The 26,433-nt window shown below is 46.5% G+C and overlaps 1 protein-coding gene across 2 annotated transcripts; it reads right to left on the reverse strand.

Moving 5' to 3' along the window:
* Nucleotides 1-5,407: 5,407 nt before the first annotated feature.
* TOR4A (torsin family 4 member A) lies at nt 5,408-26,210 on the reverse strand. Of its 2 annotated transcripts, none has more exons than XM_014600158.3 (2): nt 26,043-26,210; nt 5,408-7,980 (listed from the first exon to the last, which is right to left on the reverse strand). In XM_014600158.3, exon 2 carries the CDS (start codon nt 7,942-7,944, stop codon nt 6,664-6,666), a length of 1,281 nt encoding a protein of 426 aa, XP_014455644.1. In that variant the 5' UTR covers nt 7,945-7,980; nt 26,043-26,210; the 3' UTR covers nt 5,408-6,663. The 2 variants fall into 2 exon arrangements, with proteins under 2 accessions (XP_014455644.1, XP_006269165.1); XM_006269103.4 differs by lacking the exon at nt 26,043-26,210 and adding an exon at nt 18,372-18,592.
* Nucleotides 26,211-26,433: the final 223 nt, after the last annotated feature.

Below are 26,433 nucleotides of genomic sequence, written 5' to 3' on the forward strand. Positions count from 1 at the left end.
CAGGCCAGGGTCCACCTTCTGAAGCAAGAGTTTTACAGTTTCTGGCAAGGACAGGCCTGGACCCTAAATATGCCATTCACCCCAGGACAGCTTCTGTGATTGTTCTGACCATCACTTTTTTACCTAGACAAACTATTAAGCAAGAGCTAGGGGTGTGAATATTGGTCAGACATTTCTGAGAACAAAGAACCCAAACTGAAAATTGTTCTCACTAAAACCCTCAAGAAACATAGAGGGCTTGGAAACTCAGACAGGATGATTTCACTGATCTACGTCACCTCTGCAGTGTTGGGAAAGAGGGTAAGATTGTGAGGTGAACGTATGCTAGATCTGGAGATTTCCGAATCATCTGTAAGTGCTTTTGAATTGAGTTATAAATTAACAGATACATAAGTGTCGTGACAGTGATGCCCAGCTGCCAGCCACTTTGCCATCACTGTTTGATGGATGTCAGAATGGAGGGGAGAATTATGAACTAGTATAGAGCATCTCTCTTATAGAGCATTTCATATGAAGGGGTTTGTGTGGAAGATTGTGTGTAGAGCTCTGCTATGGCAGACCAAGTAGGTGGGGTCAAAGCTGGCTCCACTGGTTGAGTGGAGGGGTGGGCCAACATATGTTGGAGTCTCCCAGTGTTGGAGATTCTCTGGGTCAAAATCCATGGTGAGGCACAGGGGACACAATAGTAGGAGTCTACTACAGACCTAACCAGGATCAAGAGCTTGATCAGGAATTCGCCAGGGAACTAGCTGAGGCTGCATGCTCCCGGTGCATGGTTGTTATGGGAGATTTCAACTACCCAGACATCTCGTGGGAAGGGCACTCGGCCACATCTGAACAGTCGCAAAGCTTCCTCGTGTGTGGATGAGCTCTATCTGACTCAAGAAGTCTATGAACCGACAACAGGCAAAGCGCTGCTCAACCTGGTACAGGCAATGGGGGATAACCTAATCAGCGACCTAACAATCGAAGGGAAACTGGGAGACAGTGACCATGAGCTCATCACCTTCACCATCCACTGTAAAGCAGGCAAGTCAGTCAGCAAAGCAGAAGTCCTCGACTTCAGGGAAGCTGACTTTGACAAGCTCAGGAGGGGACCATGACTCAAAGGGGAGGGGTGTTCAGAAAGAGTGGTTGCTTCTCAAGGGAGCGACCCTGAAAGCACAAGCAATATCTGTCCCATCTTGGAGGAAAGGCAGCAAAAGGGCACAGCAGCCTGCTTGGCTCTGCAGGGTACTAGTGGACATCCTGCATCTAAAAAGAAAGGCCTATAATGGATGGAAGCCTAGATCCACCCCAAAGGAGAAATATTCTGCACTGGTTTGGACCTGTAGGAAGCAAACCAGGAAAGCCAAGGCTGTGACTGAGTTCCAACTGGCTACATGTATCAAGGACAATAAAAAGTCCTTTTTTAGATATGTGGGGAGTTGGAGGAAAAGCAAGGGTAACATTGGACCCCTGCTAAACCATATGGGTCAACTGACAACTGATGCCTAGGAAAAAGCCAACCTGCTCAACAGGTATTTTGCGTTGGTTTTTCACCAGCCCCAAGGGGTGGCTCTGCCCAATATGGTATAGGACAGCCAGGGTGAGGGAGAACTATTACCCTACATCAATGTTGACCATGTGAAGGAACACCTTGAGAGGTTGGACACCTTCAAGTCAGCTGGCTCAGACAGCTTACACCCCAGGGTACTTAAGGAGCTGGCATGCATCATAGCTTGGCCACTGGCACGGCTCTTCGAGAACTCGTGGTGCTCAGGCAAAGTGTCCAAAGATTAGAAGAAGATCAATGTGGTGCCTATCTTCAAGAAAGGGAGGAAAGTAGATCCAGAGAACTACAGGCCCATCAGCCTGACCTCCATCCCTGGGAAGATCTTGGAGAAAATCATCAAAGAGACCATTCTTGACAAACTGGCCGAAGGCAACTTCTTGAGGGATAGCCAGCACGGGTTTGTTGCGGGTAGGTCTTGCCTGACCAATCTCATCTCCTTCTATGACCAGGTGACACATCACCTGGACAAGGGAGAAGAGATTGACATCATACATCTCAACTTTAAAAAAGCTTTTGATCTGGTATCCCACAATTGTCTTATAGAAAAACTGGCCAACTGCAGCCTCAGCTACATCACAGTCTGTTGGCTGGGGAATTGGCTCTGAGGTCAAACCCAGAGAGCGGCAATAGACGGAAATCAATCACTGTGGTGCACCGTGACCAGTGGGGTCCCCCAAGGCTCCGTCCTTGGGCCTACCCTTTTCAACGTCTTCATTAATGATGTGGACATTGGTGTCAGGAGTGGATTGGCCAAGTTTGCTGATGACACCAAACTTTGGGAAAAAGCGTCCACACCCAAGGACAGGATGGTGATCCAGGCTGACCTTGACAGGCTCAGAAAATGGGTGGATGAGAACATGATTGCCTTCAAGTCCGAAAAATGCAGCGTACTCCACCTTGAGAAGAAAAACCCACAGCATGCTTATAGGCTCGGCAGTGCTATGCTTGCTAGCACCACGGCTGAAAGGGACTTGGGGGTCATGACTGACCACAAGATGAATATGAGCCACCAATGCGATGTTGCAGCTGGCAAAGTGAGCAAAACTTTGGCTTGCATCCATAAATGCTTTTCTAGCAAATCCCAGGATGTCATCCTCCCGCTGTACTCGGCCTTGGTGAGGCCGCAGCTGGAGTACTGCATGCAGTTCTGGGCTACACAATTTAAAAAGGATGTAGAGAGAGCTTGAGAGAGTCCAGAGGAGAGCCACGTTCATGATCAGAAGGCAGGAGAATGGGCCTTAGGATGAGAAACTGAGAGCTACGGGCCTCTTCAGCCTGGAAAAGTGCAGGCCCAGGGGGGACCTGGTGGCTGCCTATAAGTATATAAGGGGTGTACATCAGGATCTGGGGGAACACCTGTTCACCAGAGCACCCCATTGGATGACAAGGTCAGATGGTTACAAACTTCTCCAAGACTGTTTCAGGCTGGACATAAGGAAAAACTTTACAGTCCGAGCCCCCAAGACCTGGAACAGACTGCCGCCAGAGGTGGTGCAAGCACCTACTTTGGACTCCGTTAAGAGTCAATTGGACATTTACCTTGCTGGGATCCTGTGACCGCAGCTGACTTCCTGCCCTTTGGGCAGGGAGCTGGACTCGATGATCTTCCGAGGTCCCTTCCAGCCCTAATGTCTATGAAATCTATGAAATGTGATAACCAGACATAAGCAAATAAACAGGGAGGACAATGTTGTAAGAAAACTTGAAAGTTACCCAGGAGAAGGATTCAAGTAGTTCAGTGACCCAACGTTTAAATGTTCAGTCCTAAATGAAGCATGACCTCACCCATCCTCCCTGCAAGGCAACATTGCCATGCATAAATCCAACCATATATTTTCCTCCTCAAAATCAGTGGAACAACAGTGGGCCTGCTGAAAAGCAAAATCAAGATGGGGACCAAGAGTCTTGTGGTCATGTCACATACCCCTAGTAAAATCCAGCAAACTATTCCACACACGACCACAGGGAAATTCATCACAGACAGAGGGGTAAAAGATTAACTGCCTAATGAAGGAAGTTTATCCTGCAAGGAACATTCAGAAGGAAAAAGAGGATGGGGGAGACTCAACAAAGGGCCAGAGTTTGCATCAATACGTAGCGTTCACTTTCTCCCTGTTGACAAAATGGTGACTGATGTTTTGTCCATGTCTGATCCCTTCCATTTGGGATGCCAGTGTGATTTACAAATAATGGAGCATTTGAGCAAGTTCTGTGTCATGATTCCCACTTCAATGAGTCACTTCCTGTCTCTGAGCCTCTCTAAAGGTCATCCAGTGATATCATAGTAAAATCCAAGTGGAAAAAGGTCACCTGGTTCCCAGTGCTCCAGTCACTAAACCAACACAAATAGGGGAAGGAGGCAATGACAAGGAGAGCTGGGTATGGTTCAGAGCTTTCATAGCAGAAGAAGTAGGATCTGGGCTTAAATCCACACAAGCAAAGAATTTCACAGTTTAGGTGAAAAATGAAGATTGAGCTCTGTCTTCCAGGCAAATATTGCTGAGCTGCATTATGAATCCAGATTTCAAGTTTGCATCCTGTGAAATTGATTCACCCTGGATTTGTACATCTGAATATCCCAGGCATCTTTTGTTAGGACAGACTCAGCTATCTAGTACTCTCCCCCTAAACTGCTAAGTCACAATCTCTCTTTCTCTGGCCCTCTTTCTTCTTTAGCTACTAAATGCCCTTCTCTACAAGGCAGGTTTTCACAATGCTGCAGGTCAAGTATGAGCCCATCTCCAACACACCACAATATGCAGGAGTAGTATGCTCAGCTAGCAATGCCAAGACTTGGATCATTTGTGTTCAGAGAATGGCAATGTCTCTCTTAGCAGAGAACCTTAGCATCTGACTCCTTTAAGAATGATATTATAATACTAACAGCAAGTACCTGAATAGTCCAGTTGGTTCTGTGCATGAAAAACCAGGACAAGGTTCACTCACAGGCAGCAACATGTTCCCCCATGCTACATTCACCTATATGCCTCTATAGTCTGGAACATCAATAAATCTCTGGCATGTGCCAGAGAAGAGACAGCCCTCCCTTTTCCTCTCCTTTCCCAATCCTTTGTGTTCAAACCACTGATTTCTATTTAGAAGCTCTGCTTTCTGCAGCTCCTTCATAGCATCTGATGAAGTAAACTGTTGCTTATGAACACTTATGTAGCTCTGATTTAGTTAGTCTATAAGGTACAACTCTGCCCTACCATGTGCCAGGAAATCCAATGAGCACAGTTTCACAGCATTTCTGTAGCATCCTCAATGAGAAATGTGGGAGGCAAATAGGTTAGAAACAAGCCTGGAAAATGAGCATTCAAGGGTTTTATTGGTGGTATTCTGGTTTTTGCTCTGGCACCAGTTCTGATGATGGAAGTCTTTGGGACCCAGGATTAGTGAGAGGCAAACTCCACCCCTGACACAGATCTTCCCATTTCTCATGTATTGATTCATAGCCATCATGTCTAAAGGGATCTAGTCACGCACACAAACCATAATGAAGCAAATGTTACAGATGGCTGAGCAACATGGCCCATGCAAATCAAAGTTCTTTCAAAGGTGCTTCTAGGCAACAAATACACATGAGACCTCATTCCCTCCCACTGGCATCAATGGCAAGAAACTGCTTGTTCGGCATCAAAGAACCAAGAATAATGCCTTACAACCCACTACATTCAAGTCAAACAAGACTGTGTCCACAGTTCCTAATGCCATCCACCCACTTTGCTTCATTACACTTCCTTCCAGTCTAACTAGTATGTACATGTTTAAGGAAATGTAACCATGGGAGAAATTTGACAGCAGTGGGCTGATTTTGAGCAATCATGGAGACACAGAAAGGCTAGACTACAATCAGTGTTTCCAGTCAGGATTTAATGGCCCACACCAAAGCAGGTGTGTACATTTCTCTCAAACTCTGCAAAAAACAAATTTCGGAGCCAGAAATTTTATAGAAGAAAAAAAAAAAAAGAAATAGAAATTCATCATGGAAGCTGGAAGTTACTCTCACCATAAGAATGGCAGTATAATGTTTTCAGTGGTGAATACTCCTCTCACATTCCTCTTGCAACCTACATTTTTTTCATGTTTTTTTCATGTTTTTCACCATCCCTGCACACAGAGCAGTGGCTTCATTGAGCTCTCCACAGTGAGGTTACTTGGGTTTTTTCCCCAAGAGTAGTTGGTTTAGACCTCAGCGGCATGCATAAACAGGTCAAACTGGCTTTTTTTGATGTGCATTACCTGACCTCTGTCAATAGCCAGTTACAATTTTCCAGATAATAAACACCGTGAATTTGCATCCTTAAGAAAAGAAGCAGCAGAGTTCGTACAAAAGGTGATTTCAATAAAACCCTTTAGTTAAGCAGATTAGTAAGTAAACTTCAGGGCTAACTAGGAAAATTGTATTGCGGGACTCTAACCTAGAAGTGACAAAGATTAGGTTACTAATGGTTCTGAAGGGCTACAGCTTCCAAGCTGATCAAATATGGGAAAACACATTCCAGGAGACTCCCACCTCCTGGGAATCAAAGAATGCAGAGCACTGGGATTAAGGTTGTTTGAGCAACAGTCTCATTCTTCAGTTACTTCAGATGTTCCTCCTGTCTACCAGTTTCATTTCCATCCACTTAGCCTATATACGAGATCCAGGTAGCAGAAAAGCAAAGGGGCTGCAGAATTTGAGTTTGAGGAAAGGAGATCTAACTAAGTATGCTGAGTCCAAATATCCCACCATCTCCCACATACCAATTTGCACCCTCCCTATACATGTTCTGTGGGTTTATTCTCACCTTCTAGACATCCTAACACAACAGCAATAAATACTGGAGAGCTACTCTGGACTTAGTTAGCAGGGGCTTATTTATAGAATTGTGGGAATTCAGTGGATAAGCCCCAATGCATCAATAGGAGAACAGAGTTTAGCCAACGAAGAGGTGATTGGACTCTTCTGTTTCATGGAACCCACTTATGTGCTCAGTGGGACAACGTCATATCTACCTGCTTGCGGAAAAGCAGCATCAGCCAAATTCTGCTGTCATTGGCAGTACAACAAGTCTGGAAAGTCTCAGTTGATTGCAAATTATTCAGAGCAGGATTTGACTTCTTATTTATACAGGTCGCTGCAGTAGACTGACTTTGGACCCAACATGCTTGCAGCCATTTTTGGAGTACTGCCGGCCCCCTGTAGTGTTATAACAGAGCTGACTTGCTAAGTTTTCTATATGGCTCTGATTAAGATACAGTCCCTCCCTCCTTATCTCCTCCACGAAGCATTCTATGACATGACTCTTCTCCAACAAAACAAATGGGATGATATCAGCAGAATTCCAAAGAGGATGCATGTGGATCAGTAAAGGCTGGATGAGATTTGGGAGTTCTTTGCTGAGCGAATCCTCAGTGGAAACATTCTGAGTGACAAACTTGGTGATTTCACTATCCCCTATATTGCTTATTAAAATGTAGATGGCATTGAGGAACTCATTGGTCTGGTTTGGTTCGAAGAATCTGCTGAGCGTGTCTAGTAGGACTGGAGGTATATGCTCAACTTCATCTAGAATAAAAAGTGGTATTTTCTCCTCTGTTTCTGCTCTGGTTACTATGTCAGAAATCTTCTTAGACAAATCCAATTGGCAACCAAGAGTAGCCTCCTTATTTGGGCAATGGTGCATCACAAAGTACTGAAGCACAAAGTCACTGTCCATGACTGATCGAAAATGTTTGGCTAGCAACCATCCAACATGACTCTTCCCAACCCCAGTAGGGCCATTTAAAGAGATTACTAGGGGCTTATTATGTATGTGAGTTGCCAGATAGTCCTTCAACAATTCCATAATTTTTTCCACTGCCAGCTTTTGCCCAAACACTTCCCGGTGCATGGTTTTCTCCAGTCCATCTAGGTCATACTTTTGGAGGTTGTCATCTAGATTCTCAATAGCATTTAGAATCTGCAAGAAGATGATACCAATGAGCAAGAAAAGACAACGCTTTGCTTTACTTTTCTCTGCTGTGGGAAGGTACTTTCTGGAGCTTTCTGGATACAGAACTACCTTGGATTTTCTGCGTCGCTTCTTGCGTTTGTATTTATTCAGAGTACATTGGTCTCTAGAGGTGTCAAAGGTGAAGTACCGAGAATTTTCAAAGCTGGATTGATTAAAGAGTGATATAGAAGAACTGCACAAGTTTGTTCGGTTCAGGGAAATCTGCCTTTGAAGCAGCCTAGTTTGGACCAGCTCTGGAGATTTGTCCTTGTTGAGATCCACTTGTAAGCAGTTTTTCTTCTGGATCCGGACTTTTCGTCGTAAGCGGATGACTGCCCTCATGGGAGAGGAAACGAGAGAGATCTTGTGAGGAAGGGTGGGAGGCTTGGGGCAGGGTGGCTCTCCATCCATGTTGCTACCTTCTCTGAACCATTCAGACTGTCTTCTCTGAAAAACACAAGGACAATGTGAAAATAAGCTAAAACAATGGGAGATCCAGAGGTGAGGTGATCATAGTCCATCTGTGCCTTTGCAGAGAGGCAATAGCATGCTCATTAATCTAGCAAAGAAAGTAAAACAAGAATCAATGGCTGGCAAGGAAAAGTAAACAAATTCAAATTAGGAATATGGGGTTCGTTTTTCACCGTGAAGGTGATCAACTGTTAGATAAGCTGGCAAAGGGAAGTAGTGGATTTTATATCTCTGAAATGATAATGGCTGCCTTTCTGGAAGATAGATAAGTCCAGGAGGTGGCAACCTGTGGCCAATCAGCTGGATTCAACCTGCAGAGCTCTTTCTGGCCCTTTAACATGGAGCTTTGATGGTGAAGGGCTTTAGCTGGTTTCCTTTTACCACCAAAGGGAGAAGTGCCAGTTGTGGGCAGGTCCCAGTACCCACCTATCCTTACACGTGTCTCTGACTCAAGGTGGGTCATTCCAGTCCACAGCTGGAAAAGGTGGCCTACCATTGTACCAGTCAGTTACAAGTTACTGGACTCTGGACAGGAGTAACTATGGCCTTGGTGGTGAAATTAGATGATCAAATGGTTTTACAATCTAGTAACAATGTAAAGCAGTTGCTCCTAGTATCCATGCCTGCTGAGAAGGGAAGCCCAGAGTAATTGTAGCTACTCAAGTGCAAGTAGAATCTAAAAACTGGGTTGAAGCAGTGCTAAGACAAGTAAAATAGGATTTGGCTCAGAGGACCTGTCCATTATTAATTTTTATTTTAAAATACTAATTGATTGTGATTAACAATTTTTAATTTTATGATTGTTAATAATTTACAAGATAGAAGTCAGACAGGCTTCAGAGGTTTCTTGCACCATATAGAAACTATCAGCTATAAATAAATAGCATTCAAATTTAGATAGCCTAATCCAGCCCTTTCTCGTTTATGGAAACCCAGGCCACAGCTGCAACAACCTATCACATTTATCAGCAGGTAAAAAGCAAAACTGGGCTGATTTCCAATGCTAATCAGCACACAGAAAAGACTACTCAACTTCTGGTGCTGCCTTACAACAAACATTGCCACCCACCACAAAGTACTAGAGTAGGCAGCAGCCTAAACCCAAACAGAAAAAGGATCCAGCCCTACATAGTGCAGTCTGAGTTCAACAGCTCCAGCCTCTGGATCACCTAAGCAAACCACCCGGCTCCACACCAGAACACACAAGACTCTAGATCAGTGATTCTCAACTCTGGGGTGCCTTGAGAGCCTTTCAAGGGTGTTGCAGGGTGCCACACACTATTAGCACTGTGAGGCTCACAAACATGACGCACAAGATAAAGCAAGAGATTTCAAACAGAAATCCATAGCTGTGGTCTTTCTGAGTTCTTTGCAATAGAAAAACTACTTTGTTATTTTTCTATAGTCAAAATAGGAGTAAACACTAAGAACTAGTGTTTGCTTCAAGTCTTATCGGGGGTGTTTTGAGCTAAAAAGGTTGAGAATCACTGCTTTAGATATTACAGGAGCACCCTACATGTATGTATATATAACTACCAAGCGAATAGATAGGAGCCAGTTGAGAGTACTCAAGGAGACCACAGTTCTGGGTGTACTGGGACTAGTAAAACTTGTGCACTGCAAATGGCTTCCTCTGATAGCTCTATGCACTAGACCAGAACCTAAAGTACCAATCTAGGCTTTCTAGGAACAATAACTATAACATAGCAGTAAACCTGACTGCTGGCATCCCTCCCCAGGCCTGTCCTGCTGGCAAAAACCTCCCCACAGGGGCACATGCAAAGCTCAGGCAGCCTCTCTCCCCAGACAGGCACAGAACTCCCTCTAAACCCCAGAAAGCAGCAACTGCTCAGTCAGCAGGAGTGGAGTGGGGCAGAGACATTTCTCCTGAAGTGCCCTGAGTATGAGGAAGTGAGAGACACTCCTCCAGACTAGGAACCAGAGAAGGCATCTCAGCAGACAGCAAGTCAGGAAGCTGGTGCCTGACCCTGGGAGACAGGAACAACTTGTGTACTCCATCGAGATTGGCCACCAAGGCAAGGAGATAGTGCTTCCACTGCCTGCTGATGTGTAGCTCCAGGGGTGGATCCAGAGGGGCTGCAGTTGCACCCCCACACCCATGCCTCAATGATTCCTGGTCCACCCAAAGTTTAAAACCAACTGCCCCAGTAGTGGCAGCAGCATTTCTATTCAGGCAGCAGTGAGGGAGTCTCTTGACTTCAGAGCCATTACTTGATTCCTTCTGAACTCTTTATTCCATAGGTGTTAACAACCCTCTGTCCTTTTTAATGGGTTTGATGTCCTACTAATTAAACTATCCTTTCTTCTACAATTCTGCTGTCTCTTAGCTACTACTCTTAAGTTGGCTCCTATTTCACAGCCCTGCAGACTGTTTTTACCTCTAGCTAAAAACATTAAGTCGGGTGAACATTAACTCAGGTGTGGAAATACTTTCAGTGAAGCATTAAATGTGCTGTCAAGATGCTCAGAAAGGCTAGATTTTGTTTTATGAATGAGAAAGAGATGTACATTTAATTCAATGACAACAGGACCAAAGAAATCTCTTTTGAGTCTTTTGGCATCATCTATTGTGTTCTTATACATAATGTATGATATAGCAAATTAATTCACATTCCAATAAAGTTAATTTTCATAGAATCATAGGGCTGGAAGGGACCCTGAAAGATCATCGGGTCCAGCCCCCTGCATGAGCAGGAAAGACATCTGGAATCAGACAAGCCCAGCCAGGTGACTGTCCAGTCTTCTTTTGAAGACCTCTAAGGTAAATGATTGCACCACCTCTGGGGGGAGCTTGTTCCATAGTCTGGACACCCCAGTTGTAAAGAAGTTTTCCCTAATGTTCAGCCTGAAACTATCTTCCAGGAGATTGTGGCCGTTGTTTCTAGTTTTCCCCCAGGGCGCCCAGGTAAACAGTTGTTCACCGAGCCCCTGATGTACACCTCTGATATAGCACTAAGCCGCAATCAGGTCCCCTCTTGGCCTTCTTTTCTTTAGGCTGAAGAGTCCGAGATCCCTCAGCCTCTCCTTGTATGGCTTGCCATGCAAGTCCCTGATCATATGGGTGGCCCTTCTCTGGACCCTCTTGAGCTTTAGCACGTCCTTGTTGAAGTACGGCACCCAAAACTGGATGCAATATTCCAGCTGTGGCCGCAACAATGTTGAGTAAAGAAGGAGAATCACTTCTTTGGATTTACTGGAGATGCATCGATTGATGCACGCCAGAGTTTTATTGTTCCTAGTGACTACTGCATCACATTGCCAGCTCATATTAATGCTGGTGTCTATTGTTACCCCCAGATCCCTTTCATTTGTAGTGCTGGTCAGGTTAGCGATGCCCAGCCTGTAGGTGTGCTGGGGTTGTTCCTTCCCAGATGCAGCACTTTGCATTTCTCTACGCTGAACCTCATCTGGCTCCATTCTGCACAACATGCCAGCCTGTCTAGGTCTGCTTGTATCTGCAGCCTATCTGTGGGTGTGTCCGCGCAACCCCATATCTTGGTGTTGTCCGCAAACTTGGCCAATGGGCTTTTCACCCCCTCATCCAGGTCATCGATGAAGATATTGAACAGCACTGGGCCAAGTACCGACCCCTGGGGTATGCCACTGCCCACATCTTGCCAGGACAACACCGATCCATTCATCTGAACTCTCTGCGTCCTACCTTGCAACCAGTTTCACACCCACTTGACAGTCCCGCAGCTGAGCCCAATATCTTCCAGTTTTCTGATCAGTACCTCATGGGATACCAGGTCAAAGGCTTTCTGGAAGTTGAGGTATATGATGTCAACCTCTTTTCTCTTATCCAGGTGACAAGTCACCTGATCATAGAAAGAAATGGGGTTGGTCAGACAAGACAGTCTCTCAGGGCATTCTCTACTAGTGACCTGAGCTTATTAAAATTTGCATTTTTAAAGTCTAAGACTTCGAGCTTGGTATCTGTTTTATCAGCCTTGCGACAGACCATGAACCAAATGATTTCATGGTCACTATTGCCTAGGCTGCCCTCTATGTTTAAGTTGATCACCAGGTCATCCCCTTTGGCCAAGTCCAGGTCAAGAACTGCATTGCCTCTAGTTGGCCTGTGCACCTCCCAAGTCAAAAAAAGCTCTTCGGTGCTGGTCAGGAAGGATCATGATTGATCCGAGCTGGCCGAGCATTCCTCTCAGGTTATGTCTGGGTAGTTGAAGTCACCCATGACAACCATGTCCCGTGCATGCTGTTAGTTCACGGGCAAATGCTAGATCAAGTTCCTCCCCTTGGTTAGGCAGCCTCTAGTATACACCTACAGTCAGGTATCTCTCGCCACTCCTCCCCTGATGCTTGACCCAGAGGGTTTCAAGCTGTTTTTCCTTGGAGCCAACTTTGGCCTGTAGGGAGGCGTACTGCTCCTTCACATAGAGGGCAACACCCCCACCTCTCTTCACTACCTGATCCCTTCTGTGAAGGATGTAGCCATTTATGGCTCCACTCCATTCATTGGTCAGACTGCAGTTGGAGTACCTCCAGTTTTGGGCGCTGTACTTCAAGAAGGATGTTGATAGACTTGAGAGGGTCCAGAGGAGGGCCATTCGTACTGTTAGGGGCTTACAGGACAAGCCCTGTGAGGAGAGACTGGGGCACCTGGACCTCTTCAGCCTCTGCAAGAGAAGGCTGAGAGGTGATCTTGTGGCCACCTACAAATTCATTAGGGGGACACAGCAAGGGATCAGAGATGTTCTGTTCACCAGAGCGCCTCTTGGAGTAACAAGGAACAATGGTCACAAACTGACAGAGAGCAGATTTAGGAATCTAAATCCAAGAGAGCTCAAGCTCAGGCAACAGTCCAGGTAGTAGGGAGCTACCCTCTTCATCTGACCTACTTCGATAGTGGGGCAATGGCAGGAGTGAGAGAACCTTTTCCCCGCCTTCCCAAACCTTTGTTCCTGGAGGCAGCAGCTCCATGGTGGGTTGTCATTTCAATCTCCATAACCCACCATTCAGAGGCTGGTTAGTGTTAGCAAGGAAATCTGGCTGGAAGCAACCATACGCTTGCAATCTGCAGTGGGTCAGACCTGCAGTGGAGACAGCTCCACACTCACTTGCTACTCCATTGGCTGACCCAGGAACGTTTGCCAACAGCTATGAAGTCCACAGGGCAGAAACGCTTTTCAAGATTTGTGTCCGGCTTTCAGTTTCCCTTGGGGAAGCAGAAAACAGTGAAGCACCTCTCACAAAATATTTAACTTGCAGGAGAGTTTTGCTTTGCTCATGGGAAGCTAGTCATGAGTCAGTCACCACAAAGCAGAGCAAAAGACAGACAGAAACTGCACGTCAGTCAGCAGGCATTCAAATGTGCTGCTCTCATCTTCCACAGGGCAGTCCACCTTCCAGAAATGTTGCTGCATCATTCCAGCCTAGAGATCATGTAGACTAGGTACAGAAAGCAAGGAAGAGGGAAGATGTCGTAAAGACTGGGTCATGGGCAGTCTGGCTTAGTGGTTAGGCCCCTGGAGAAAGTAGGAGCCAGAGGTGGAGTCTAAAGCACAGGCCAAGGCAAGGTTCAGGAGTCAGGGATCTAGTTACCAAAGCCAAGGAGAATTCCAAAAAGCCAGAGTCCAGAAGCAGAGCTGAGCAGGGTCCGAAATCAGAAAAACAAGAGCAGAGGATTTTTGGGCAGACCTGTTGGCTAGCCTCCAATCTGCTTCCCAGGTGGACTTCGTGCTGCTGAGGCTACCAGGGTCCTCAGTCAGGAGGCCCTGACATGGGCCAGCTGGGTCATAGCCAGTGGGGCTGCCAGTTAGAGCCTCAGGCAAGCTAGGCAATTAGTAAGGGCTGAGGTGCCTGTTAGGGCCCCTGACAGGCATCCAGGACTTACCATTTGCTTCTGCCTGGACAATCATGCCTCGTGAAGTTGAAGGAACCATCGTACAAACACTTTTCTATTGGAATGCTAATTCTCTTAAGAGAAATTTTAGGGAACTTGTGACCATGTCACCTTCAGGATTTCTGTTTACCAGAAGGAGAACCAGCCAGTCTGGATTCCTACAAGTTACCATAGAAATGCCATGGAACAAGCCCGGAACTGAAGCTCATTAAATCTGAATGGTCTGCAGCAATCAGGAGAGCACGGGCGAGCCGCTTGGCATACTGGAGATCTCCAGGCTCCCCACGCTTGAGCCTAAAGGCACTTCAGTTCAGTTTAATTCTTGCTTCCTCCCTGCCACACAAGCCTTGGGTTTGAGTTGTTCCCTGTGAGCAAGCGTGCGAGGGGGGAAGACCCCAGATTCTATACCAAGGCTCAGACTCTCTTGCTTTGTGTCTGACCCAGGAGGAGGCCTCCCCAACCTGACTCCCCTGGAGCTGTATGAAAGGTGCTGGCGCAGCAATGAATGCCTTCCACCTCACTTCAAGCTTCTCCTCCCTTGGTTTCTATTACTATGGCCTGCACCTTTAGCACGGACCTAGTGGAGCCTCTTCCTTTTCACTCAACAGCTACAGGAAAACTGGCATACACAACTCCAGTAGCACTGCTGATAGCAATAGCAGTGGTGTTCAATCCATGGAGCTGCAGACTATGGTCCCTCACTAGATACCAGCATCTGAGAGAGTGAGGTTTTCACGCAGTCAGGAGTAAACCTGGCTTGGATGCAGTACATTTGTGCACAATGAATAGCTTTTGCTTATCCTCTATACTTGAGCAGCAGTGCAGGTACCAGATGGGGCTAGGGGAAATGTTCTGTGCTGGAAATGTTCAGGGGAAGTTGTGGGAATTTATGAGGGTAGAGTTTACAGGCCTGATTGATTGATGCTGACAAGGACATCAGAAGACATGTGAATGCTTCCCTCCTTTGCCCTGATCTGCTGTCACTTAACTGTTCTGGTCAGTTATTGCTTCTTGATCTACCTCACGCTGAGTTTACCTGACTGTCTGTGATGTAGTAGCTGCAGCTTTCAAGCCAGTGGTCCATATCTTGGAGTTGTGCGCTAGGGAGAGCCTCACCTTGAACATGGGAAACCCTGAGTGCTGTTACAAGCCTGCTCAGGTCAGCCCTCCCTTGTCTCCAGGTGGGAGACCCCAAATTCTCAGCCTTTATGGTAAAAGTGTGACAACAATCTCAGAGTGACGTGCAACAGGACTGGGGGTAAAACTGGAAGTGGAGGAGGAAACTTATCCATTAATTTCATAGACTTCATAGACATTAGGGCTGGACGGGACCTCAGAAGATCATCTTGTCCAGCCCCCTGCCCGAGGGGCAGGAAGTCAGCTTGGGTCAAAGGATCTCAGCAAGATAAACATCCAAACATTTCTTAAAAGTGTCCAGAGTTGGTGCTTGCACCACCTCTGGAGGGAGCCTATTCCAGGCCTTGGGGGCTTGGACAGTAAAGACATTTTTCCTTATGTCCAGCCCACTTACCATCCATTGGTAAGTGGATGTGTCGGTTCTGTTAGTAACAAGATATAACATGGAAGAATTCATAACTGTTCCTCTGTCTTAAACCTCACAATCCAGATTTTGACTCTTAACATTATTTTCCTTTGCACCTGATTATATCACAATAGAAATTTATAGAAAAATGTTAACTAGTCAGTAAAACTAATACAAAGATGTTCAGGCACTTAGTCAAAACTACTTAAGATTGGTGCAATTTAGTTAAACAATGACTGCATTCCTGTACTATCCTCCACTGTATAATTTATTTTAACATCAAAAAGGAACATTGCAGTATAATTTACCCAATGTTCTGCTGAGCCAGCTCAAAAATAATGAGTCTAACAAGCAAAAGCAACCACAAAACAGCAGCCTTTGGCTCTGAAACTTTTATTTTGCAGTTTGCTTTGCAGAGAAGTACATACTGAGCACCAGCAAACACCATGGCCAGAATTCCACACTGCGGTAGCTTGTCCATAATTACAACAATAGAAGCTATAAATCTCAAGAGCTTTAAACTATGACTCTGTATAAAAGAAGCCAACATGGGCACAGAGACAAAACAGCAAAAGCTCTGCCAGCGCTGTAGCTTCTGCCCTTATGATCCCCAGTGGAATCACATAATAAACTATGAAGACTTGCTAATAACCAGTGTGTTTTTGATATTCCAGTAGTTCCCAAAAGCCTTGGTTATTTCACTGAATGAGGCGCTGTAGAAATCTATAATAAACAGTAGTGCTGGCCTCCAAGAAGCTTCTGGTACAAGGCATAATAGGTGGCTGACTAAAAAACAGGGGGTGTTGGGTGCCTAATTCACTTAGGTGCTCTTAGAAATGCCATTACGTGTCCATATGCATCTTTAGGTGCCTAAATATCTTTGAAACTCTGGCACTAAGCTTGTGAAGTATTTACCCTAAAAGCCTTAAAAGTGCTTCCTTTAAACTTTATTTTTACAAACCTGCCATTCTTTGTCAACCCCCTCCCTGTCAGAGTTACCTAGCATAAGAATCATTTACATGTAGGTAGATCTGTATATTGGCTCCTTTACATAATTTATAATTCCCCATCCCTGGAGCTATTTGGAATCTACTCTAGGAATTTTTAGGAACATGCTACTATCAGTTCAGCTGTTGCAGCTGTAGTGCAGATGGGCATCCTCACGTAGAAAAAATTCTCCCTGCTTCGTACCGTTTTTAGCATCCTGTTCTTTAATCCAGCAAAAACTGGAATAGACTTCCATAGTTTCTAGCTAAGAAGGTAATGTTTCTCCTGGGGAAATTTAATGGGTCAGGTTGACCTGCATCAAAACACTTCAGTTTGCTGAAGTTGACTGAAACATTACAAGGCAGTGAAACACCTGAGTTGAGTCTGCTACCTGGCCATACAGCCTCCTGGGACCTGTGGTTTAGTTGCCTCATGCTCCAGTTCTCACCAAGGACTGGATGCCCCAATCTTATCTCTCACATGATGCTCCACAATCCCCTCTCTTGCTGACCTACTGTGGATATTAAGTGAAAACAAAAGGCAAAATGTCTATATAAAATTCTTCAACATTTCCAAATTGAAACTTTTGGATTGGGCCCAAAATTTTTGGTGCTGGATAATTCTGTTTTTTGACTAAAGGTTAACAATTTTTCACAAGAAGCAGAAATGTCAACAAAACATAAAAGTAAATCCACTGTTTACTTGGAAACCCTCATTTTTAGGAGAAAATTTTCAGCCAGTGCTTACAGATGGGACAGATCAGGGAATGAACTAAAACTGATGGAAGCATCAGAGCTGACAAAAAAAATGCTCGCTAACCTGTAGTGAACAATATTTGCAATCATTAGAATTGGAAGTTTTCCGTAGCATTTCTACAGCTGCAGACTCTTAAATACTCAGAGCTGAGACCAGGTGAGAGAGAGCAGAGCCAGGTGGGAGGGTGCAGGACAGCATCAGAGAAGAGAACATGCAGGCAGCAGTAAATAGCTGGTCCTGTGAGTTTAGAAGTGAATGGTAAAGCTGGAGTCCAAGCCAGTTTTTCTCAAAGAGGAGATGCTAGAGCTGGCTTGAACTTTGTGGAAAGACTCAGAGAAAGAGAATGGTAGAGCCAGAGTGAGAGTGAGCAGGGGACATAGGAGAACAGGAGGTCCTTGTGGAGAGGTATGGGCTGAGAGACAGCTGGGAGGACTGGAGGGAGACAGAAGCAGGCACTGAGAGAGTAAGCAGCAGAGGGAAAGGGGGAGTGGTGGAAAAGGGGGTAGGGGAAATGATGCTGGTTCTTATCAAGTGGTCAGGGAAGCAAGGTTGTGGGCAAAGACAGGCAGTGAATAGGTGAGGGAGCTGGTATACTTAGGGGAGGGACCCTCGGCTGCATTAAGCCAGGGAGGGGAGGGGATATTCCTCCCTATTTCCCAGGACATGGTAACTCCCCAGTGTTGTCCAGTAAGTTCTGCACAGGGACCTAATCCTGCAAGCATCTTGACAGGTCCTGTCCCTGTGAAGCCATCATGTTTGCACTCTGGCCTTTCTGAGCACTAGCTTTATTTCCTGCCTGGCCATATATACGTGAACTGGAGTGCTGCAATAGCCCGATTGCCTCTTCTTACTAAATCAGGAAATAGCACAGGGACAAGTCAGGCCACTGTCAGGGTGCCACAAGGCGGAGACTAGTGGCCGCAGCTTAGGGCTGAGTACTAGAGCTGGCGCAGCCAGGGTGCTCCAAGGCGCAACTAGCTGCAGTCTCAGAAATAAGCAAGAGTCATTGCTGTGGTTCAGATGCTGCCTTATATCAGCAGTGCAGCAGACTGGAGGCAGATACCCTGTGGCCACCAGAAAAAAGCATGTGATGTGAAGCTCTTGGAACAGAAAAAGGCAATTCAGAGAGAGCGTAAGGAGGGGCGGGCAGAGGAGCAGGACAGCCAGAAATAAAAATTGGAGGCAGAGAGTTATTACCACGTCACGCCGTCTCCTGGGCCTTACTGGGAGATCACCATCCCTTCACCAGTGCCTGCAAGGCAATGGAGCAGTACAGTCAATCCAGGTGGGGTCTGAGAGGAATCCTGGAGCCCTGGGACTGGATGACTCCCCTGCTGAACATACGCTCGTTTGACTCGGAGGGCTTGATCAGTGAGAGGAAATGGCAAGGGGGAGTGGCCCCTGTCTGCGCTTCCTTCTCCCAGTTGCATGAGGCCTTATCTGCAGTCTGCTCTGCAGCTGCGCTTGCTGCTGGCTTGCTCATACTGTGTCAGCGTGTTCACACACACATGCTCACAGGCTGCTCAAGAAAGTTCACTCCTGTTCTCCAAGCTCTTCAGAGGCATGTCAAAAAAATAACGTGTCACCAGCAGCAACCTCTTTAGGTGAGTGAGAAGAGATGCAGTCATGTCACGGAGTTGCATTGGGGAACGGGGACAAGATGCAGGTAACATTATTCCCTATCCAAAATTCAGCACTGCTGCAACTCCAGCTACACTGAATGTCCCATATGTACCAGGGTCACTCTGAATCCACTTCCAAGTCAGCAGGTATAAGGGAAGCCCAGAGCAGGGCTGTGGTGCTGGGAAATGGAGCTGCACACAAAACATGAAAGGATGCCTGCAAGGAATGTGGGGTAGGGGAAACCAATCTGCAAACCCAGGACTGAAGCAGACCACGGTCCCTCTAGCTCAGGACTTCTGACCACCTGGATGTCAATCGCTAGGATGGCCATCATGGAGAACAGTCCAGTTGTCCTCTGTCTTCTATTAATACAAAACCGGACACCTTTATGTCTGAAAAATAGAGGACATAAAGGCGTCGGGTTTTGTATCGATAGAGGACAGAGTAGCAGAAAACCACGCTGTCCTCTGTGATGGCCACCCTATCAATCGCACAGAATTTCATCCAGTTATGCTGCTGTGGAGCCGGCTAACTTGTGTTTGCCTCAAGAAGCTGTCTTTAACCTTTGCTGGCCTGGAAGCAACAAGAATGAGCAAGCAACACAGCAGCGTGGCCCACCGCTTTCCCTGCTGACCTCAGTTTTAACTTTCTAATTTCCTGTCACTGTGAACTCAGATAAAAGGGAAAAGCATAAGTTCTGGCAACCATCCCTTGTCAGAGGGAAAAATAGCAAGCCTCTCCAATTTGTGCCACCAGCAAAACCCCAACTCCCTGGTGGTCTGTCAGTGAGACCCTAACGCCCTACTGCTCTCCCTCCCTTCACACTGCCCAGCCACTCTCTCTTGGTGAGTTCAGCTCCGCATAGTGCTCCAGCCAGAATCAGCAGGTGCTAGAGAAACTGGACAGCACTGTAACCAGCTGAGGTCAGCAAACTCATTCCCATAACTCAGGTGGATGTGAAACAAATTGGGGCTGACGAGAATGAGTGGAATGCATGCGCCGGTCTGCTGAGCTCAGGGTCAGTGGGAGAAACCTGAACCTGCTACGTGGCCTGTGTTCATTTGCCTTTCCGTTCGTAGGCCCCTGTACATCAGATCTCGGGGCCTCGCAGCCATGAAAAAACCTCCTCAGCATCAGCCCACCCCCTCTCTTGTAACTCAGTCCTGCCTCCCACCTGGCTGAGGCCCCGTGCAAGGGGAAGCTGACCAGCACGGAAAAGAGAGCATCCACAGAGGCACGTAAGGCAGAGAGCAAGAGCAGAACAGCAGATCAGCAGGGAGCAGAAAGCAGAGCAGCAGCTTGGGCAGGAGAAGGGGACTGAAGTAGCACTTAAGGTGGATGCGGGGCTGATTTGTGGCACACATGCTGAAACGGTTGGTCCCTCCAATCTAAACAATAGGTCCCAGAAGACAGACTAGACCCTAAGACTAGACCCAGCTCTATAGCTTCTTTGCTTTGGGCTCTATACAGATGTTGCATCCATCCCCAGATAAACCATTTTATTCTGGGACAAAGTGCAGTCATAATGTTCATGTCCATTGTCCTGGGACAGACCCTAGAAAGGTTCACAGGATAAGAAGCGTGAACGATTTGTCCTGGGACATCTCAAAGCACATCTGAATGGTTTCCTTCAGGTTACATCACTGAATCAATGGCAGAAAAGTGGCACTGCATTCAGCTGCTCACTAAACCCTGACTGGAAAAGCGATGTGTGTACTCACCAATCCCAGGATGTTTCTGTTCTGGGACAAACACAGGCAAAAAACTTTTCAGGGACAAATGCAATATCTGTTCCTTGCCTTGGTGAGGTATTCACAGGCTGACTCAGACACTTCTAGGCCTCACAGGCAAAAGCATGCATACACATACACAGAGGCACAGCCAACAATACACCCACTCACACGCACAGGCTCCAAACACCTGCAGCATTACACCCACCAGCAAGAAAAGCAAACATACCCACAGGTCCCCCTGCACGCACACATGGGCATACAGGTCCACCACACTCCCTTTCAGTCGCACACAAAAAGCAGTAACACTTGAATACACAAACAGAAACACAAAAGACCTTTATAACCTCAACAAGTTGTTTCTCCTACAGGCTATGTCAAAAGAGGCAGTGGAAAAGAGTGAAACTTTTTAATAATTATTTCTATTTTTAAATGTATGGGCAACACTAAGATAGAAAACAAGGAACGCAGTGCATCCTCCAAAGTATGCTATCGCCACAGTCATGGTTCCAGATGAGCTTTTGTATACAGTTAAATTTTGCATCTTCTCTGAAATCCACATACATATTTAAGTTGGGCCAAACTTTGGTGGACAGATCATACCCCAAGGGAAATTTGAGGCCATATGTCAAAGAGGCCATGTAAAGAGTGAGCTGCAGGCAAAGTTTTTAAAGCCTTCTATTCCTTGTTTTCACACACAAATAGGGGGAAAAGTGGAGAAAGTTTGTATTACTGGAACTTCTCCGTAATATCTAAGATCTGGAATGAAAAGTCTAGTCTAACCTTTGAAATGTAAAATGTAGCAAAAATTTTTGGCATTATGAAGTGGCATGGCTCTGTGTTTGTGCACTATTACTAAGTCACATGTGCTGTGGGCAGGTATCAGAAAGCTCCAGGGGCAGATCTAGGATTTTGAAAAAAGGAGTGCAGATGGTGTGGTGCATCATCACATATAACACAACACAATTTTTATTTTAGGTCAGAAGAAACTAGAAGCTTTAATGATAGGCTTAGGGGTCTAAGGCTATATTATTCAGTTCAAGATCCAAGCAAAAATAAATATAATATTATGGAACTGTGAATTAATTTACTATACCGTATATGGTATTATATATACAAACACAGACTAGGCAAAAATAATCAAGAGATTTCTTTATTCCTGTTGTCATTAGAATTAAATGTACATCTCTTTCCCATTCATAAAAACAAAATCTAGCCTTCTTGAACATCTGGAAAGTGCATCTAATGCAAGGGTAGGCAACCTCCAGCACACATGCCAGAGCATGACAGGCAAAGGCATTATGCTTGGCAGTTGCACCTTGGAGAAAGGGCCCAGGCTGCACTGCCAGAACAAGCAGCTCCCCCTCTGTTCACCCCAGCACAGCAACATCTTACAAATCGAGGTTGTGGGTGTTTTTGGCACTCTGCCCAGAAACACTGCTGACCCCTGATCTAATGCTTCACGATAAGTTCTTTTCACACTTGAGTTGATATTTATTCACCCAGGTTAATGTTTTTAGCTAGAGTTAAAAACAGTCTGCAGGGCTGTGAAATAGGAGCTACATTACCAGGAGCAGCTAATAAACAGCAGAATTACAGAAAGAGTGCTCAATTAGCGAGACATCAAGACCATTAAAAAGGAGAGAGGGTTGTTAGCATCTATGGAATAAAATGTTTAAAAATAATCAGGTAATGAGCCCTGAAGTCGAGACTCCCTCACTGCTGCCTCAATAGAAATGCTACTGCCTCTTCCAGATAATTGGTTTTCAACTTTGGGTGGACCAAGAATCAGAAGGAGGTGTAACTGCACCATTGTACCCCCTCTGGATCCACCCTTGGAGAGAGCTTCCCAACAAGATACCCTTTAGACCCTGTGAGGGGTCTCTAGTTCTGAGCTAAGAGTGCTAACCTTTTCACTCTTGTTAATGTTCTTCTGGATTTCACAACCCTTACCGTGCACCAAGGCCCCATACCAATATCTTGAGGTAGACAGCTGTCCCTATACCTAACAGCTAGACTAACAGAGAAATTTGCACAGCTGCTTTTCTGGGACAGCTGGACATAGAGTATATTAGGGAAAGTCTTACTTCCACACTGCTTTTTGGAACAAATGGGACCAATTTGTGTACTTGCCTAGATTGTCTGTGTTCACTGATTTATTCTTTAGACAATACTTCCTGTCCAAAACCAGGAATGGCATACAGGAATCCCAGTTCCCAAAACTGTACAGCTGTCTAGCAAAACCATCTCCCACTGGCAAAAATGTCCAGGAAATAAAGGTCTATGAGAACATCTGAATGCCCCCTGTTTAAACCTTTCAGCTGATCGATGTGCAGATCAGTACAGTTCCAGATGATGAAGGCTTTATTCATAGATTCATAGATGTTAGGGTCGGAAGGGACCTCAATAGGTCATCACGTCTGACCCCCTGCATAGGCAGGAAAGAGTGCTGGGTCTAGATGACACCAGCTAGATGCCTATCCAGCCTCCTCTTGAAGACCCCCAGGGTAGGGGAGAGCACCACCTCCCTTGGGAGCCCGTTCCAGACCTTGGCCACTCTAACTGTGAAGAAGTTCTTCCTAATGTCCAATCTAAATCTGCTCTCTGCTAGCTTGTGGCCATTATTTCTTGTAACCCCCGGGGAAACCTTGGTGAATAAAACCTCACCAATTCCCTTCTGTGTCCCCGTGATGAACTTATAGGCAGCCACAAGGTCACCTCTCAACCTTCTCTTGCGGAGGCTGAAAAGGTCCAGGTTCTCTAGTCTCTCCTTGTAGGGCTTGGTCTGCAAGCCCTTAACCATATGAGTGGCCCTTCTCTGGACCCTCTCCAGGTTATCCGCATCCCTCTTGAAGTGCGGTGCCCAGAATTGCACGCAGTACTCCAACTGCGGTCTGACCAGCACCCGATAGAGGGGAAGTATCACCTCCTTGGATCTATTCATCATGCATCTGCTGATGCATGATAAACTGCCATTAGCTTTTCTGATGGCTTCGTCACACTGCCGGCTCATGTTCATCGTGGAGTCCACTAGGACTCCAAGATCCCTTTCCACCTCTGTGCCACCCAGCAGGTCATTCCCTAGGCTGTAGGTGTGCTGGACATTTTTCCTCCCTAGGTGCAGCACTTTGCATTTCTCCTTGTTGAATTGCATTCTGTTGTTTTCTGCCCACTTGTCCAACCTGTCCAGGTCTGCTTGCAGCTGTTCCCTGCCCTCTGGTGTGTCCACTTCTCCCCACAGTTTTGTGTCATCTGCAAACTTGGACAGAGTACATTTCACTCCCTCGTCCAAGTCACTGATGAAGACATTAAAGAGTATCAGTCCAAGGACCGAGCCCTCCAGGACCCCACTGCCCACACCCTTCCAGGTCGAAACCGACCCATCCACCACGACTCTCTGGGTGCGACCCTCTTTGTTCAGTTAAGGTTCTACGGCTGAATTTCTGCAAAAATTGCATCCTTTGTTAACCCTTTAAAAAAAAAAAAAAAAAGCCTGGAAATTGGTAGGCCAAGGCCTCCCAGAGACTGTGGAAAGTAGTATCACTCTGCTGCTCAGAAAGAATGTGTCAGTTTTCCATATCAGCTATGGGATCTGCAGAATCTGGTTGTTCCTGCATACCAACCCCAGCAAGCATATGGATGAATTTGCCTAGCAAATACATGCAGATGAGATAATTTCTGTGTAGTGAACAGACAAAGAAATCTGCCACACGAACAGGAGGGTCCTTAACTGACCTGTATCTTTATTTCCCCTTTCTAGAAGAAGGCTGGTAATGCTCTCTTACCTCTGAGAGGTGCTATGTGGCTAAACTAGGTAACACTTGAAAAACCAGAAAACCTAGAGCCTCTGTCAGGGGAGGTGTGTGTGAGGAGAGGTACTGGTACTAGAGGGACATGAGAGACCCAGATCTTTTTCAGGAGAGAAAAGAGAAGTTGTGGGGGTCTGTGCTTGTGTTGGGGGCTTTTTATACCAGCATTTTAAAGAAGTGGTGGGACCGCTTCTCCCATCAGTGATGCAGAAGTGGAGGGCAAGTTATAGAGGGACTATGATCAAGAATAGCACAGAGAAGTCAAAGGAGAAGACTCTGGGCCACCCCAGTCAAGTGCCTTCTGGGATGCCTGGGAATAGGGCAGGCTTGGGGCCAGTGTTGGGATGCAACAGGCTTGCAGGGCTGGAGCCCTAAGTCCCTGATGTTGTCTACAGGAGCCTGACATCTCAGCCACGAGAAAGCTAATCCATTCCATTGATAGGAACACATCAGGAACCCCTGCCAGCTCAGCTTGTTGGCAAGCTTCAGAGAAGCAAAGGAAATGTGTTCATTTGGATACTGGTTCTGTACAGCAGGGCTTTTTGTGGTGCTCAAACCCTAGGTTTCCAACCCAACCTGGGGGAGACCATACCAAAAGTGAATACATCTCACTGTCAGAAAGACAGCTCCTCTGCTGTGCCCCAGGGCGACCTCTCACCCCACCAAGACCCAACCGTGGGGTGCAGCACAAAGGACTCCAGGAGAGTGAGAATGACATCAGGCCTTCCCTTCCTATCAACAACTGGCACCTCAGACTCACAATTTTCACTGAGGATGGGAATAGTTTTCATCAGGAAAGAAAAGGGACAAATCTGTGGAGAATGGAAGGAACCTGGGGGATGAAATGAGTGGGCTCCCTCAGGATACAGCAGTAGCAGGGCTGGGGAGTGCTGCCGCAATGGGGTGAGAGTCTGCTCGCTGTACGTACAAGCAGACCCTGTAACTCCCTGAAGTCTCATGTGTGGAGGTGGAAACAGCTCAAGTTCCCTGTCACTGCAGCCCCTCTGTCTGAAGCCTGGCCTAGACTCATGAAATAGGTTGGCCACTAAAAGTAACTGAAATCCAGCTGTGTTTGGTGTCACTCCATCATTCCCGTTTGAACTAAGGAAAGGAGAGGCATGAGGAAAAGGCCGAAGGCCATATGCACATCAAAGACACTAGATTACCCCCCAGGCTGCCTCCTTGGAGCACAGTAAGTTTTCGCATTTCCCCCATAACTTGTTTTCTATGTAGATTTGCTGTGCTGGGGCTAGTTCAGTGCGTGCCCTCAGGAGTTTCCCCACAGTGCATCACTGTGATGAAACCTCGTCATATGGCAATGTAACATCCTGAGCCAGAGGACAGAGCAAAGAATGAGGCATGTTGTGGTCTTATTCCTCAGTAGGAGGGCAGGCCAAAAATATGCAAAGTGTAGACCATATGCTCTGTGCCATGGCAGTAGAGCAGGACACAGAGACCTACACCATGCCCAGAGACCCCTTCCTAGTTGTGGAACCAACCCTTTAATTTTTGTCTCGGTCTCACAGCTGGTCTGAGGTCACAGCTCCTTCTTCCTTCTCTCCCAAAACAGCTGGGCTGGGCTAGGAGAAATCACAAGAGCTCCTGTCCATCCTCTGTTTAAAGAGCCTCTCTAGTTTCCAGAGGAGTTTTCTGTAAAGGGCTCTCAATGAAGCCATGCCCCAGCCCAGCCCCACCACAGGTCTCACCTGGAGGCATCCAGAGGAGCTGCATGTCTTCAAACCCGCTGGTCCTCAGAGATGCAGGGAATCGTGGTAAGGGTGACAGCTCTCAGTTCAGTCAAAAGGGAAAAGGAAACCGCTACTCTCCTGACTGTGGTGCACACAGGGAAACAGCATTGTGCTGAAGGCAGGAGATAAAGCTGCTGCTGGTCCCACTGCCCTTCCTGGAGGGCTCAGCAAGCAAAGAATGCAAATCATGTGTAAACAAGAATTTCCACTGCCTGTTCCTGGGAAAGCACCTTGGCCAGAGCTGCAGTGGGGGAAGGAGCAGGTGTCCTGCTCTGCAGAACTCCTGCTGCTCTATTTCAGCACCCTTCTACTGCAATAGGTCCCCCTAGACGAGCGAGTCACTTCTGCC

Source organism: Alligator mississippiensis, chromosome 12 (assembly GCF_030867095.1).
Source record: "Alligator mississippiensis isolate rAllMis1 chromosome 12, rAllMis1, whole genome shotgun sequence".
Taxonomy (NCBI): Eukaryota; Metazoa; Chordata; order Crocodylia; family Alligatoridae; genus Alligator; species Alligator mississippiensis.